The following is an 18,399-nucleotide window of genomic DNA, read 5'->3' as shown; positions in this document are numbered from 1 at the left end:
CCTGACCTTGTTGTAGTAATGAACCTCCACCATATGCCACTGACCATCGCTGACGCCTCCCAGGATAAACGGGGAAACTGTGGTCTGGGTTTCTCCTGAGGAACAACAGCACATGTGAGGAGTTGAACTCAAGGCGTAGAGGGTATGTGAGCTAAAGAAACATGAACATTCACCTGCAGAGAAGGTGAGCTGTATCTGCTCGCTGATGATTTCCATGGCGATGAAGTCATGTTTCTCGTTGAAGCGGCCGTTGTACAGCAGCAAACCGTTTCGCTCTTTAGTGGCGAATCTGAAAAACAAAATGATTATTTCTTTATTTTTTCATCTGTGCAGCAAATAATGTGGCACCCAACTTCGAAGGTTAATCAAATCTAAACAGTCACATCAGTTTCTAAAATAGTACTACTAGTTTCTTTATTCTCTTATTCTAAAATTTACTTCAAACTGAGGCCGTAAACGTTTTTGGATTATTGCTAATAAATGGTCAAAATGACAACTAATCATGCTTAGAATAAGAAAAAAAGTTAATAAATAAACTCAAGAGGTTGGCTTTTCACACTGAAACTGTCATTAAGTTGTCATTATTGAATATGAATCATTCAGCTTTTCATAAACGCACAAATGCTCCTAAACCAGTAATTCTTTCCTGATGTGGAGGAACTTTAATGCACATGACAGATGGTGTAATCTTCACATCTGTTAAAGAACTGTTAATTCTAAAATTTCACACAATATTTAGAGCAACATATGCTGCCAAGCAGATTATACCTTTTTCAAAAACCCAGGTCTACAGCAAGGCTTCATACTGAAGTGAAATATTCTACATGCTGAACTGCTCTGCCTGCAGTCCAGATGTTTGACCCACTAAAAACTGACCAAACGAGGTCCTGAACTGATGAGCACCTGATCTCTGGCATCAAGTGGGTTCACATTTTAAAAGAAGTGAAGCAACACAATAATAAACGCTGTCATAAAATTTTAAATTACTTAATGCCTTTTAATAACACAACTAACCAAAAACAAATACATCTTACATTTTAACATCTGACTTCATATCTTTATGCTCTTTCCAGTTACATAAAAACTCAAATTAACTGGACTTTTTTGATATACATGTCATAATTCTTTGGAGATTCAATAAACTGCTCCTAAATGTTCCAACAAAGGGACACAAATAATTAGGATGCCAGTAAAAACAAATCCTTAAACTTAATGTAGTTACTAGACAGGTAGGGTGGTCCGGTACGTTACTAAATTAGTTCAGACCTTATCTGGAAGACTATGGCTACTTAATGTTACCTGGCAGTTATATCTATATATGATCACATGTGGAGTTCCTCAAGGCTCCATTTTTAGGCCCTCCCTAATTCAAATTATAGAGTACTACAACATATTTTACCATAACTATGCTAATGACAATCAAATTTATTTTTTTATGTCAGAACTTAACCACAATCCATTATATTCACTGATTCAGAATGTACTTAATAACAATGGGTTTATGGCTCTGAATGTCGTTCAACTTGATGCTAAAAGAACAGAAGTAATTATTTTTGGACTCAAAAATACAAGAATAGATATTAGCACTGAACCAGACTCAACAAGGCTAAAAGACCGAAGAGCATGCAAGAAACCATGGTACGGTTATGGCCTCGGACCTACATTTTAACATTCATGTAAGTTCTATTACTAAATGAACCAGCTGAAACCTGAAAACCCCAATAGTGGCTCACTGTCTGTAAAATAATGTAAAGTCTTGTTATTGGTCTGAATGGCCTTTGTTATCCAGTATGAACCCTCAGGTCATCCAGGACATGGTAACTGAGTGTTTACAGGACCAGAACCAAAGAAGAGGAGGCAGCATTTAGTTTCTATGCTCCTCAGCTATGGAACAAGCTCCCTAAAAACCTGAGATGTGCAGAACCTGTTGGATCCTTTAGGTGAGAACACAATACATTACAATTTACTGCAGCTTTCCTGCAAAGGTCAAAAATTATTTTATCAGTTCATTTTAATAATATCTCAGCTAGTTTAAAATTTTACATATCATTTTTTAATGTGATTTCTATTAATTTAACATATTTTACATTTTAATGTAATTTTCAGATCTAAGTATGAACCTTTCATATGGAAATAAGCAAAGATTAATGCTATAAGCACAAGTCAAATCAAATGTTAAAAGACAAATCTGTGGCATTCATTTCTTAAAGAAGATGTTTAAAAACGGTACGCCTCTTTCTCTATTTATACCTTCAGAGTTAAACTTCAATAACAATATTAATGATACTTTTCTTTAATGACAATCCAACCATTCAGGTTCATGCCTGGGAGTAGCAAGGGAAAATGAATAAATTAAACAAAGATTAAAGCTCAGTTTGCTACACTTTGGTCCGATCAAGATACCTGGCAAGTCTTCTCCTACAGATATGACTGGGATGAGGTCGCTTGAGGAGTCCTGATTGACAACGCACCTGCAGAGCATTCTGGGATTTGTCGTATAAACGATGCATGCCCTGTCTACCCACTGGTCAGCTCAAGAAGACATTATTTCGTGGGCCAAATGTAATCATACTAGGGGCCAAAGTTTGCCCACGGACCTGAGTTTGAGCTATATGTGCAAGAAGATCTGTGTTAACGTTTGGACGTAAAAAAGAAAACACCTTCCAGACAAATGTAGGATTCACTCCTGTTTAACCTCCTGTTTCCTGTTGCTGCTATTACTGTTCTGATTTTACTCAGAGTAAATCTATTTATATCACACAAATGATAAACAAAGTAAAAACAGCATATGCTGGCAGACGTGAGAGAGAAGAAATAGGGTAGAGGTCTGCAGTGACCTATTTAACAGCATCTGCACTATTTCCTCACATTTACCTTACTGTAGAAAACATTTCATGCCATAATAAAAATATTATTTACTTTCAGTTTGATCATAGGGTTAACTTCTTCAGAGTGAAAAACAGATAATAAGGGCTCATTGAAAGCAAACGTCGCAGGAAAAATGGGGATTTTTAGTTTGCAGTCAAGTAATCTGCATGGATAGATATGAGATCCATATTAAATGACAATAAAACATAGAGATGAAAACTAGGGCAAAGTCAAAGCTGTGGGGTGGGGGAATCAGAGTGCTGCAAGTAAGGAAGCAGAGCGTAGTAAGGCAGTTCAGAGTGATAACAAAAACATCTTTAAAAATAATTCATTCCTCATTGAAGAGAGAGCAGAAAGCTCTCGGTGTTCCTACCACATTGTGTATGTCAGATTTCTGCTTCGGCATGCTCAAAGCCGCTATGTTAGAAGATGTGTGCATTTTATGGCACATTTTAATACACCTAAACATTTAGTAGAGAGTTGGCTTTGCTTCAGTCTTTGCTTCAGAGGGTTCTAAAACTTTCCTGCTATAAATGTCAGCTGTGGTCTGTGGAAATGGGTCATGTGATGTGAAACAGTGGTTTATATACATATATATATATATATATATATATATATATATATATAAAAGTCTATATTATTAGATTGCACCGATAGTGAACAATGGGTCTCTTGTGCACATCTGCCAACAGAGAGGCATGAATCTGAATTTTCTGGTCAGTTACTCGACTAAAATGCAGCTTCTCAGAGGAGTGAATTAATTTTTCTTCTACAAAGGTCAATCTGACTCTTTCTCTTCGCCCTAATGGATATGTAGCTTTCAAGTGAGCTGGGATTTCTCTTTTACTTTTAGAGAAAAGATGCCATTCAAACGCCTAAATGTCTATCTGTGCTGTTAGACGGTTTGAACTGCTGCAACCCCCCGTCCTCATCCACCTCTCTAAAAGTCATCAGGGTTTCTGGGGATGTTGTCATGAGGCTGTTAGTGCAGTGTTCCCAAGATGAAGAGCAGCCAGGGGGCATTGCAACACTGACCTGCTTACTGGAATAAAACTCTCATCATAACCTCAGAGAAAAAGAGGAAGCCAATGCTCCAGGAGATAATAAAGGTGGAGATACAGACAAGGCAGCAAAAAGCCCAGAAAACCAAGGAGAATCTCCATCTACAGTCCCTTTCATTCTTTGACATATCGATTTAAAAGGATGCTCCACATTGCCCCCCTTTGAGCCCTCTGAACTATGAGGGTAATCAGCCAGAACTAAACAGTGACTTTACTGGCATCACTGCGCGTCACATTAGGCACCCATCAGTAAAAATAACAACCAGTCTCCCCTTATGTGAGGGACCGTGTCACGCTATGATAACACGCCAAAATGCATAGGGAGGGTGCAGTGGAGCAGAAAGAGGAAGTCCCTCCATACGATTTACAGCATGTCCGGTGAAATCCTTTTGATCAGCTGCTGAAACATTACATTATTTGTTGCACTTTTTAAATTGTTTACTAGGACATGCTGAAAGTAAAAGTCTTGAAAAAGTTTTAAATATGAAGGGCAAATAAAAGTTGGATCAATCCTTAATACCTTAAATTGTCCCCTGGTGTTTCCTTAAGTGACACCAGCATGAAACGTGTCTAATGGGTACTTAATCTGGAAATTGGTTCACGCTCCCAACAGGATGACCTGTAATGAGTTAGGAGACCTCTCATCTTGTGTAGCTTAATTATATTTTGACCACATTCCTGCTTCAGCTCACCAGTTTTAAATGATTGTTTAAAGACAGTGTAGTGCAAAAAAAGTCTTGATTGATCCTTCAATTCTTTATATTTACCATTTCTTATTAACTGAGTCTTGTGTCTGGTTACAGTTCTCCTGGACTTATCGAGGCCTTCTAAAGTTGTTCTTTAATCCTTGGCAGATTTTCCCACCCTTCTGCCCAGTATGTAGTACTTCCTCAACATTCAGGCATCAAAAGGTTCCTAATCAAAAGGGACCAAATACTAAAGAGCCAAGAGGTGTGTAATGGTTTCTGCACAGTGCCTTACAAAAGTGTTCATACCCCTTCAACTTTTTCATATTTTGTCACATAACCACAAACATCAGTATGTATTTGTGAAGTTGAAAGAAAATGGTTTTCAAGGGATAGGGAATGAGTCAATACTAGCGTTTTCTTCCTCTGCAATTACAGCAGCAAGTCTGTTGGAATATCGCTGTCAGCTTTGCACATTTTGCAAGTACATTTTTACATCTAAAGCACTCCACACCAAGCTAAAACCAGTAGTACAACAAGTAGTCTAAAAACGATTAAAAAAAGCAGCCAAAATCCAAAGATCTTAAAAATGCCTGGGAAACTATTAATTAAGACCATTATAAAAGATAATCTGACAAAGTCTGACCAATTGGAAGCAAAACCAGGCTATTACTTCATGATAGGTTTTAACTAGGGAATTTGTATATTTTTCCCCAGAATTCTTTACTGAGATTTTTCGCAACGTCAAATTATAAACCAAACATGCTCAACTTACAGAATAATTACAACCATCAGTATAAAAAAGTTAAAAGTTAAAAATTATAAATTTCTTTTTAAGTTGACCCAGTGCTGATCCTAAAAAAATGACTGCATATATGGTGAAATCTCTGCTTTGCTTGTAAAGTTCCAGGCCTAAAATTTGTTTTCACTCTAAGAGAGCAAGATCCATGTCCAAAGTTGTCATAATGGAGGCTTTTTTCTGTGCGAAACTGGATCAGCACAGGCTCAGGTGACAGGGCTGACCTCGCCCGCCTTGAGCTGCCAGAATCGACACCTTTCTCACAGCAGCTACTTCGCATGTCCTCCAACCTGCCACTGAAACATGGTCTGCTTTCAAAACCGGTCTGAGCGGTTCTCCATCAAAAACGACCGTCATCTGATCCTTAATGAAGGACTGAGACCATAAAGCTCACTGAAGGGGTTTCGTTTCCCTTGTGAGAGACAGCCGCTGCAACATCTGCGATAAAATGTCACGGCACATCTCTGTGTGATATCTGAGAGACGACACTTGTTTCGGCTTGTTGTGACAGATATCAAACCAATGAACAGCTTTTAAAACTGATTTTATTTCGTCACACACGGGGAGACCCTTCTGTCTCCGCATGCTTTTAGCTTCACTCTTGGCACAATCCACCTCCAAATAACCAAGAGTTTTTAACTTTTACCTTTAACTTCTGCCTTAATTCAGTGAAACCACTATTGATAAAGCCTATATTTTGCTCTCCAATATGGCTGCGTACATTTAAAGTGCAGTGGCCGATATAAAGAATTTCTTTATACTTCTGATGGTTTTGTATCTTTGTGACAACTGTACCACAGTAGTGCTGTAAAATGTGCATTTGTGAAGCTGTTCCTATTGTGCTCTTACTAAAAAATTTAACAATACATTCCTTAAATTTGGCTAATAGTAGTTAGCCAGAACAACAGACCACATGCGACGTCATTCCCAGCTCTGAGCTTCAACTTCCAAGACAAATCAAACCCAGTGTATGATTACAGGTTCCTCCTGTATTTAGTTGATTGATATTTCTGATCAAAGTTAGCCTGTGATAATTTACAGCAGAATTTCATTTTATTATTCCTGAACCCCCCCCTACTTTTAAAAAGCTTGATTCACTCATGATCAAAATGAAAATCCACTCCTTAAAATTAGAGCTTGAACAATAGATCAAATCACAATCAAAATCACAATTTCAATCAGTGCAATATAATAACTGGAAAGAATTTCCACGACATAATATTTGTTAGGCTATGATATTTCAGGTCCTAATTAATAGAACTTTGCTAGCCAATATATTATACTTGACCATTTGGATGGACTTGCACTGCCACACCTGATACAGATCTTTCTGACCAAGATGCTAAAGCTCAATGAGAAGCGTAGGGACGCCATGGCAAAGGGAAATAAAGAGAAGAGTGAGAAACAGTGGACCAGTTGTAATAAATATCATCATCGCAATGTTCAGCAATAATATTGCGGTTTCATGTTTTCCTAATATCATACAGCCCTACTTTAAATATACAACAAGTCTAATAATTTGTCTGTTTGAGCATGACTGCATGGAGAAACATGCAACTGTGGGTTTCAACTCGACAACAACAACAACCTTTAGTCCCTTTCTTTTGATGCGTTCTGGAGCTTTGATGGTGTTAATTTCACATGTTCTGTAATCGTTTTGGCTTTATTAATAAGCTTTGTCTGCCTCCTGCTTGTGAGTTAGAGTCCATCATTAACATACATTCAGTTTTACATTTTTAAACTAATTTCTAGCATTTTTGATGCTTCCCTTCCACAGACTGAGCGGCAGATGACAGTTTGAGGTGAATGTCAAACCTTGTCTACAACTGTCACGGTTTGAGTGATCAAATAAATTTGATTACATCAACATTTGTGCCTATAGAAACAACATTTCCATGAGCATACAAGGGTTTCTTCGCTACAGGGTTATACAGACTGACCAGAAGCAGAAATCACAAGGAAGAATGACTGCAGTAATGACGATGATGATGAGACAGCTTCTGTCAGTCATTGCCCGGGTGAGGAAGACTGTGCTGAAATAGGCCAACCACTGACTCACAACTCAAAGTGACAACTGACACAGTGACTGTTATAAGGCCTGACTCTATGGAAGTCCTTATAACAGCAACTATCCTCTCCGAAAACACAGCCCTCTTCATAAGCTGCCCACCTGAAACACTTAATTGACTCTAATGGTTCAGCATTTATAATAGAAGGGCTTTAACTGATTCTGAAGTGGCTCTACATAAGATGACTGTTTTTCAGTGATACTATTAGTGTCATTTACCTCCATTAAGGTTCTGTAAATCTGAACACCCCACAGTGAAGGTGAGAGCTAACCTACGTGCAATGTGGAGGTGGGTGGAGTGTGAATCACAGATCACTGACAAGCAAAGGAGCTGGAACCATCCCGCAGGAATGAGTTGGAGGAGCTTACGTGAGAGAGAGGGTGAAGTGAAAGCGCTGGTGGAGGCCCTTAAAGGTGAGGAAGGAGTTCGGAGGGAAGTTGCGAATGGTCATCTCGCAGTAAGGTCTCTCATAGCCGCCTGGCAGACACTCGCACTTGAAGCCGCCGACCAGCAGGTTCACGCAGGTGCCTCCATTCTTGCAGACCCCTGGAGCACAGCGGCCTGAACGGGATGACAGCTGGCAGCGCTCTCCTGGAAGACCAGAGATCAAGATTAATGTAGTTCATGACAAGTAGGTTTACCATGTAGAAACCTGGGACTTAAACCTAATACCTGGCATTTTTTTTACCAGGTTTTACGATATTAAGATGTTTTTTTGGCAAATATGAGACAGGTCTGTTTGCTTCACCTCCTCGGAGGCATCGATGTGCTGCTATAACCAAACCTTTGGTCACTCATGCCAATGCCAAACGTCGGTTTCAATGGTGCAAGGAGCGCAAATCTTGGGCTGTGGACAATGTGAAACATGTATTGTTCTCTGATGAGTCCACCTTTACTGTTTTCCCCACATCCGGGAGAGTTACGGTGTGGAGAAGCCCCAAAGAAGCGTACCACCCAAACTGTTGAATGCCCAGAGTGAAGCATGGGGGTGGATCAGTGATGGTTTGGGCTGCCATATCATGGCATTCCCTTGGCCCAATACTTGTGCTATATGGGCACGTCACTGCCAAGGACTACCGAACCATTCTTGAGGACCAAGTGCATCCAATGGTTCAAACATTGTATCCTGAAGGTGGTGCCATGTATCAGGATGACAATGCACCAATACACACAGCAAGACTGGTGAAAGATTGGTTTGATGAACATGAAAGTGAAGTTGAACATCTTCCATGGCCTGCACAGTCACCAGATCTAAATATTATTGAGCCACTTTGGGGTGTTTTGGAGGAGCGAGTCAGGAAACGTTTTCCTCCACCAGTATCACGTAGTGACCTGGCCACTATCCTGCAATAAGAATGGCTTAAAATCCCTCTGACCCCTGTGCAGGACTTGAATATGTCATTCCCAAGACGAATTGACGCTGTATTGGTCGCAAAAGGAGGCCCTACAGCATACTAATAAATTATTGTGGTCTAAAACCAGGTGTTTCAGTTTCATTGTCCAACCCCTGTAGGCCTAAAGTAAAAATGTGTTTGATGATCTATAACATGTCAAATGTGACAAAAAAGCAACAGCAGAGGAAATCTGAAAGGGGAAACTACTATTTTAGAGCACTGCAGGTGTACTGTAGACATCAACTGGTTACCAGTAGCAATGGTTACCAAGATTTTAAACTACAGTTTAAAAACCCCAAAAGAATGTACCTCATATTGTTCATATGGTTCAGTCCTTTTAATGAGATACTAGACAAAGTTCCAGACTGACCAGAGTTTTGTTTCATTGTAAAAAAGCAAGGAGTATTGCCTCTCCCCCAGCTGCTGATGCACACATCCAGTCAGTTGGCTAAAAGTAATACTACTACACTAATTTATGTGAGATATTTGCAGATTCTATGTTTTAACTATTTAAAGAGCAGAACAGCAAAAACATTAAGTATTCGGTGTAATAAGTAATTAAAAAGTAGTACTAAATTAATACAGTTTTGTTTGAAATCTTTGTGTTAACACTGTAATAAAACTATAGGGTAATGTTGTCATACTGTCAGAATCTTGACCCACTTCCAATGTGATGTTATAGAGCAGTAACACAATCCTAGTATTTGTGACAAAGTAACAGTTTCAGTTTCAAACATCCAGAATTGCATGGTAAATTCATAAGGAAATCATTTAATAATCTAAATTAAAATTCTTCTTACATCATTGTCATTGTTTAAACTATGAACGGTGATATCTCTTCAGCAGTGTCTGCAGAGTGAACCTTTCTCTGTGCTCTCACCCCCCGCCTCCCTCTGGGGAAAAAAGCTGCAGTTTGAGCACAATTCTCATTCAGGGAAACAACATGATGGCTTAAGAGCACTGAGCTGGAAGTGGTTTTGAAGACAAAATGATTGCACTTTTCTGAAGACTGTGGCAGCTCAGAATGATTTCCTAAGCTTTTTTCACACTTTACAGATGGCATGACGACTTCATCAGTGCATTACCAGTAATCAGACAAGACAAATACGTCCCTGTCTGGCCTACAAATCAGACACAACTGCCATACTTTCTGGAAGCCTGATAAATTAGTCTAGGAAATCAATGTCAGGTGATTGCAGAGCAAAAATTATACCTAAATTTAGATCAGGTGAAGGGTCAGTAACTTAGGATATAAAACGAGCTTTACTCTAAGGCTACATTTCTAATCACAAGAAGATAAAACAGCTTTATTGTGAAAAACAAGCACTGGCTACATAGAGATAATGCTTCATGAAGCACAGCAACACAGGAACGTCTGGATTTTAAAATAGTTTATGAACAGAATATGATTATTAGATATAGCAGTAACTGTAAATTAAAGTTTATAAAGCAAACCCTAAAAAACCAAGTAATTACAAATTCTGGGGATGGTTTGAAATTGTTACATACTGGCACGGAGCAATAATTTCAGGAGGAAACCAAACAAACATGGAAGAAAAATGAAAATTGCAAACAGTTGCTTGTAGCTGTTGCTGTGGAAAAATGTTTTGATGAATGCTGATCGCTTGCACCCTTTTGCAGTTTTGGTTATTTTGTAGTGAATTGTCTGCAAGTTTCATACCTACTTTGACAAGCTATAGTTTAAAATGTATTTTCTCTAATGTACTCTATGTCTGTTGCATGGAAATGTGGTCATGTGACTCATATGAAAATCATCTACCCTCAGGTGGTCGCTTAGACATATTTAATCTTGATTTAAGCTTATAAGCTATGTGTCATTTTAATAACGTCTGTTAAATAGGAGATAAATAAAACCCTTCTAAATAGGTGTCACCAAAATTATGTTCAGCTGTAGTTTTACCAAACAAACAAATCATGTTTTGACTGTTAACTCTTCAGTTAACTCTCACTCCTCCTCTTCAGCCCTGCAGATCGTCTATCTTATCCCGTTCATCCGGACCATCAGGATGGGGGGACTGTGGCAGTTGCTGAGGCGAGACTGTTTGATCTCCCCTGGGTGAGGAGGAATTTGTGTCAAAGTCACTCAGTCAGCAGGGTAAACGTTTCTGCAGTTACTGTAACACTAACACACACTCGGCCACCATCTTCATGCACCAGCTCTGATAATCAGCCCCTTTATTTACACCTAAACTATTAATCACTTTATTCACAGTCTGTTCTTTGTTTGATCGCTGTTTTGGGAAACCTCCAACCGCCTAAATAAACTAAAGAGCTCCTCATTGTGATGTTAAGAAAAATACTTTTGGAGGGAATGTAGTTTTGTTTGTATTGTGGTCTCATATTCCTTAAAGTATTATTTAATCATATTGTTTACAGTCAGCCAAGGTTTTCTGCTTAACAGTGCATCAATAGGCTTATAATAACTGGTTCAACTCGTGCCTTTTTGTCGATGCTTGTGAGAACTTTGCCTTCTGGGTCACCTTTTTATTTAGACTGTTTTATACTTTAACTACAGTTGCTCTACATGGCGAAAGAAGAGGTCTCCAGGCTTTAGCTGGATTCCTCCAAAGAGTAAAAAGGTAAATGTAAGCCATGACAAATAAAGGAAGAAAAACAACAAAATAATATTAAATAAGATCGGGAAATGCAAAATTTATTTTACTTCGTCAAGTCAAGCTGATGTCACCGAAAATGGCAAAACATTCCTAAAAATGATAGAAGAATTTGACTAAAAATGTAAAAGCGATTAATTTATTTGAAAGTATTTTCTTATAACTATTCCCATGAGAAACATGGAAAGTAAATTCTGTACCGGCTAAATTAATAAAGCAGTTAAAATTAATGTAGAAGGGCAACATTAACTCCAACATTTAGTTTTAGAGTAAGAGTGAAATAACAAAACTAAAAAAGATATATATTTTTGGTACAAATACTTACTAGGGCTGCCCATTGTTAAAACAAAGAAATTGGTTTGCATTTTGTTGAATATTGTATGGTTATATCAGCTGTGTTGAATCCTCATTTTTTTCTACATGTGTATTTTCCATCATAGCAACTTATGGGTCTCTGAAAGCTTTAGGAACTTGGCCAATGGCATCTATATTAGGTGTGTTATCCATTTTCATACTGGGAAGAATGTGTCTACAGCGAAAGTGCAAGGCACGTGGTCAAAGGCGTTTCTATGAAGTATTGACTCATGGGGACTGAACACAAATGCATTCCACACTTAGATTTTTGCACATTTATTTTCAAATGTGTAAGAGTTCAAGGAGTGGTAATATTTTTGCCAAAATGTAAAGTGTGAAGACATGATCCTTTATTCTAAATAATGCATCCAAGCAGTCCTTTGCGATATCTATACTGCGCTCATTGATAGAACAATAATGATCAATAATCTCTGCTTGTGTCAATTAGGTTTTTACAGTTTTTTTCCTCTATAGCAAACAGTTGCAGTCAGGCGGCTCACAAAGCTGCCTTGTTATTAATTTAAAAACTGGTTAAATGCAATGAAGCTTTCAGACCTTTTTCCCAGGCAATCAAGGTGGACAAACACTGCAACACAACATCAGGGCACAACAACTTTGAGATATTACTTCCTGTGGAGAAAACATATTACCAGAGCCCGTTTATTGCTCTTCCTCGCTGATATTGGGTAAATGCTTCAGTGTGGTTAGATGTTTACCGAAGGAAACCCCCCACCAGGAGCTCCCAGCAGCAGCAGCCAGGTGAAAAGTACATTGGAGTGTCGGACAGACTTCAAGGTCACAAATCCACAGAATGAATCAATCAATAATTCAAACACGTCTTGTCTGATCTATTTATGCCTCTCTATATGTCCGGCCCAGTAAACACACACTCTGTTTGTTGCTGGTATGAATCATTAAGCAGCAAATTGCCAAACAACTCAAAGAACATACTTTATCTTACACAAAAGCAAACCACAGGAGTCAGATAATACATTGAAACATTGTATTTAGCTGAGTAACGGCAGACATTAGTAACATTTCTGAACACAATCAACTGAATTTATCCAGTTTTATTTACATAGAACATTTAAAATCAAAGTCCCACACAAGGAGATCATAATTATTTGAAATAAAAAGAACTAGTAAAATCCAAAACAATGAGCAAATATCAGTTTAATACCAAAAACATCTAAAAAACTGAACTAAAATAAGTTCAGAACGTAAACACCATAATATGGTATAAATACCCTCACATTTACACATTCATTTATCTTTTTGTGGTATGTTGTTGCTTCTTTAATCCATCATAAACATATGCAAAACAAAACTAAATGCTGTCACTTACATCAAACATGACAAATAGGACTGACAATTATGGGCCTTGTGAATAAACCTCATCCACAGATTTAAATATCCCAATGTGGAAGATACACCGTATAAAATTAACTGTATTATTAAGCTGTATGTCAATATCAGCCCCTACTTTAAACTGCCTCCATCAAATAGTAAGTATGGATTTTCACAAGGTTGTACTTGCATAGAAGCACACTTGAATGTTGCACAGAAATCCTGCAGAAGATATTTCTTTAAAGGTCTAACAGCTAAATTTAATTTTCGTAGCATCTCACAGTACAAAGAGTCAGTTATCCCGTCTGAATAAGCCAAAAATAACAAACCCATAGAATAAAATCCGGTTTCACCAAAGCAGTTTGTACAAACACACAGTCTCTCTGTGGCAGAAAGGAGGTCAGTATGAGGGAAACGAAAGACCTTCAGCTGAAACAAGCAACCAGTCAGGATTTTGAGGTGAATAATGAGATAATAAGATCAGTAAAGCATAGAATGGAGAAAAAAATAAAATTGTCTTTTCATAATATTACAGGTCATCTTGAGTGTGACCTGTGCAAAAATGCTTCACGTAACTGATCAACCCACACAAAGTTAACCAAGGATGGTGATGTTATCTCAAATCTTCACAAGACTCAAATTAAAACACAGATTAAGTTCTGGGATTTTCCTGTTCAAATAACAAATGTGATACTAAACAAAACAACCGTTGGCTTGAGTTTCTAACGTTGACCAATAAGGATGGAGTTTCATAAGAATAAGTAAAGAATTAATTAATTACTAGTTTACAAATGTATAAATGGGGTCATGGAGAAAAAGGAGTATATTAGATCAGATTATTTATTTTCTTAGCCCTGGCTTGTAATAATGTATTTACTTTTACTACTCATATTATTAGTATCCATTATTAATAAAATTATATCTAAATTCTAATGTTTAAAAAGTCTCACATATTGCAGACCTACAACGAATTTAGTGTGGTTTAGTTTCATTTAATTATATCAAGACAACTGTGAAGAGAAACAACTTTTCAAACCATATGGAAATCTACACCTGGGCATGGTTATGGCAAACCATCCATATATACAATAAAAGGTGGGCCAGGAACTAAGCCTAGAGGTACACCTGTGTTGATTTTTTGAAACGATTGCTTGCCACACATTGTTCATGGTTTTAGCATATTATTTTAACAACCAGAAACAAAATAATTTTTGCTAACCTAAGAATAAGAATTTCATAGTTAAATATGACTTTTTTTAAATCCATATTTACTGCTCCAACTTCTTTATCCTGATCAAGTGATTGTTTAATCTGTTGAGTAAAGAGGCAATTAACATGTGCTGCACAACAATGAAGACAAAACCCACATAGTGAATTTTAGAAGTAATTGTTTGTGTCTATTTGGTGGTCCGCACACTTCTCCAAACCCTTGGGAAAAGCTGGTAAAATACCCATTGGCCTAAAATTACAAGCCAGATCCACTGCTCCAGACTTAAAGACTCACAAAACTCTGAGTAGCTGAGATATAGTTTGACACTGTGAACAAGAACTTTCCCTGTTTTAATGCATTCTGTTTTTAATTAAGAGAAACCTTTAATTCCTAATGTTTATGAATTTGATAGACTCATGTACCAAACAGCAGTAATGATATTATGCTGTATAAAAGATTTAAAATCTATCTGTTGGATTCCCGAGAACAGCTAATCATATGCCAAATTAAGCCCAAATGATGTGTGTACCAATATGTTAATGTGATTGCAGGCAATCAGACTGGTGATAATTAGCTGCTACTAGATCTAAGATACAAGATTGCTTTTCAGATTGGTACAGAAAGCACCAGCACGTTTATTCAGACCTGACACTGACACTCATTAGGGTTTAGATTAATGGAAAGAAGTCTGCAAGGTTCTAAAAAGGTCACATGTAATAGGCTCTAATTTTATAATGCTGTTCAGACTGATTCCTTCTGTCTTCTCTTATTATCTTTTTTATTTTCTGATTTACAGTAAATTCAGTAAGACTTGACATGCTTTAGCTTGTGCTGTGTTGTTCTTGGTCATTATTGTTTAGTGGACCCAAATTAAACACAGCAACACATAGTTCCTCAAAGTCAAACCAAATAATGTAAAACAGATACACCGCCAAATAATAACCCTGGCGTCTTCTTTGGCCCAGCCTCCATAAAAATGGCCAATGGATTTGATTGTACTAGGCTGGAGGGTGACAACTAAAATGCTATTTAGTATTTTACCACTGATGGACAATAAACGTTATTTCTTTTCTCTTTGAAGTTCTGGGAACTGGAGGATAAAGTCAGACCTTTCTCTGCTCAATAAAATACTAGATTAATCAAAAATGATAATGAAAGGCTGGATGATAACCAAGAGAAAAGAAAAAACTCTGCTAACGGAGAACCCGGAATGAACCCATGCATGCTTAGAGGAAACATGCAGACTCATGCAGTTCCTTTCTAATGCAACTTTGGGCAACTGCTCATATGCCCTATATCAAAAACCATTACTGAGTGAGAAAACAGTGCTTACAACTTTTCCACCATTAAGTCTTACAAGAAGATAATTTAAAGATATGGTCCCAATGAGCTTCTCACAGTGAAGTAACATCTAATACTAACAGCAGCGCTTTATGTTCACTGCTCAGTGTTGTGAAATGAGGCAAGTTTTCCAGGTTGATTTTTCTCCAGAGACAAACAACATTCAAATGATTTTTAAAACAGTCCATATGCCTGGAAATGCTTTTTATTCATGCCGGTTCTCAGCAGCAAACTGTGGAGGCTTTTAGTGTTTGGCAGATGACCACAACACACACTGTGAGATTTTCAGAAATTATTATTTTTTTGCCTGCATATTTAAATCCTGATCACAAAAAGGATAAAAATAGCACTCTTAGAAGGATTGAGGTTGGCAGTTGGTAGGTGAATAATCAGAGGCCTATTACTTTTATGCAGAAAGTGTGAGTGTGTTTAAAAAGATGGTGCTCTCCCGCTGAGCCTTTTCTGCAGAAAGATGTGCTAAAACTAAACAACATGTTCTTCAGCATCTACAAAGTGACTCAGCCAAAATAAACCATTCACTTCGTTTCTTTGCCTTTTCCTCCCTGCTACCATCTGGCGACGCCCACGTTGCCTGCTTACCAGTAAAAGACACACAAAGATGCATGCAGCATTTACACACGCACAGTCCCCAGATTGTCTGTGCACTTCTGTTACACACATGATGGCACTGGCAGCTCTTAGGCACTTACCCACCCACCCAGACTCTTGGAGGGTGTAGCTGAGCACTCAAACACACACTGAGCCCCATCAAAGTTTGGAACTTGGCACACTCAACACTCACGGAAGGAAAGCAGCTGGAGTTTCGGATCAGAGAAAACTACCTCAAACAGAACCTGCCTGAATGACCCAGTTTGATCAGGAAACATCAGCTGCAGGTTTATTTCCAGATGCAGGACCTCAACTGGATCTCACAGCTAGCAAATTCAAACCTCACCAACTAATGTGAATTAATTTTGAAAAGTGGATAAAAACGCCTACTGCACCCGCTAACCCCCCTCACTGATTCACGTTAAAAGCTCCTGCCGTCCAGCTCCAACACCCACTGCTGTGTGAGAACCAATAAGTGCCACTCAGCCTGGACTCTGAGCGACTGGGCCCACACACTTAGCAGCCAACACTATTCCAGGCTTCATAAACAGCTTTGTAAATGAGTGGAAAGGAAAAGAAAACTTTTCTGCTCCACCATACAGCTTACAAACCGTTCAAACTAATGAGAAAATCTATTTATTTAAATTTATTTATGTAATAAAATAAAGTTCTATTTCATATAGGCTAGCGGGTTCATCCCTTCGCGCAGAGCGCAGCACTGAAAACTTTAGTCCACGCCCACCTGCTGTGTGGGCCCCACCCCTGTCCGTATAAATTACGGTGAGACCGGGCAAACGGCTCCCATTTTTTCTTCAGCGACAGCTATGATACTACACAAGAACGATGGCTAGCGTCGGCAATATCCGCCTTTGCCTGGCTTATCATACTGGCTACATTATGAGCTACAACCTGCATTCCATCTGCGAGGGCTGCCTTGGTCCCGATCACACTAACCTGGCCCTGACCCCGCAGTCCACCTGCCCTCTTGCAGGCGTATTCCTCCGGAGGAGAAGCAACGGCGGCTAGCCATTTTCTCCCCGCTAGAAGGGAATTCCCCGTAGCGGACCAATGCGCCTCTGAGGAAGCCCTGGACATCTTCGATGCTGTGCGAGAATCAGACGATTCCGCCCCCGAGACAGCAACTGATAGTATCTCCACTCCTTTCCTCTGGACGGAGGACGCGGAGGCAGGTACTACACCAGTCCAAGCTCAGGGCCTCCTGATGTCGGTGACCACCCCACTTCCGCGCGCTTGTTAGCGTGCTGCCGGACATCATAGCCAAGGTAGCAAATGCTAAAGGAGTCTCTGTTCCCGCGCCTTTAGCCCACCATCCTACTGATGACCTGGCGGGAAAATTCGCCCCAGCTCATCCAACCTGCCGAGATCCGGTTTGGTCCCGTTTCCCTGCGGTAACTGCTTACCTGTCAGGAGCGCCGGCCGAGCCGCTTCAGCTGAGGGCACCGGTCTCCACCTTCACACCCATCACGAGGGTGGAGTCCCTGACGGATCAGGGGTTTCCCCCAGTTCCTGCGTTGGAGCCCAGTCTGTCAGCAGTTTTTGGGGTTAGGTCGGCCCGGTGTGTCGGACGACGGCCTGTGCCCCTTTCCTCCAGCGATCAGATCATGGCCAGGCTGACAGATCGCTCCCACCAGTGTGCCGCTCAGGTCGCTGCGGCGATGAACACACCACCTTCCTGGCTTACTCCATTTCTAAGAAGGCTCGGGAGATGGAGTTGCCACCGGAAGATGTGGAGGAATTCTGCAACTTTGCGGACACCATCCTTAACCTCGCGTCGGCTGTGTGCTCCTCCCGCATCGCTGCCTGGCAGACCTTGCTACAGCGACAGATGTGGCCTCGGCTCTCCTCCTCCATTCCCGAGGATTTTATAAGGGAGTTACTGGAGGGACCGATCAGTCCGGATGGGCTAATCGGTCCTCATTTCCAGTCTGTGCTGGGGCAGATGCAGACCTCTCAAGAGGAGCTTGAACGGGTCAGCAGACATGGGTCTCTTAGTCGCCCCGGCATCCG

General features: G+C 39.5%; 1 protein-coding gene across 5 annotated transcripts in view; it reads right to left on the bottom strand.

The window, feature by feature from the left end:
• The window catches only part of celsr2 (cadherin, EGF LAG seven-pass G-type receptor 2), a 99,110-nt gene that overhangs the window by 42,196 nt on the left and 38,515 nt on the right, over positions 1-18,399 (bottom strand). For all 5 annotated transcript variants that reach the window (XM_047348323.1, XM_047348325.1, XM_047348327.1 and 2 more), the window contains exons 3-5: positions 7,852-8,074; positions 174-289; positions 7-95 (exon numbers count right to left, since the gene is read on the bottom strand). In XM_047348323.1, coding sequence (XP_047204279.1) covers positions 7-95; positions 174-289; positions 7,852-8,074 — 428 coding nt within the window. The remainder of the gene's footprint in view (positions 1-6; positions 96-173; positions 290-7,851; positions 8,075-18,399) is intronic.

The sequence above is a fragment of the Girardinichthys multiradiatus genome, chromosome 20 (assembly GCF_021462225.1).
Source record: "Girardinichthys multiradiatus isolate DD_20200921_A chromosome 20, DD_fGirMul_XY1, whole genome shotgun sequence".
In the NCBI taxonomy this organism is placed as follows: Eukaryota; Metazoa; Chordata; class Actinopteri; order Cyprinodontiformes; family Goodeidae; genus Girardinichthys; species Girardinichthys multiradiatus.
Note: the sequence above shows the minus strand (reverse complement) of the source record. Positions and strands in the feature narration are given on the sequence as shown.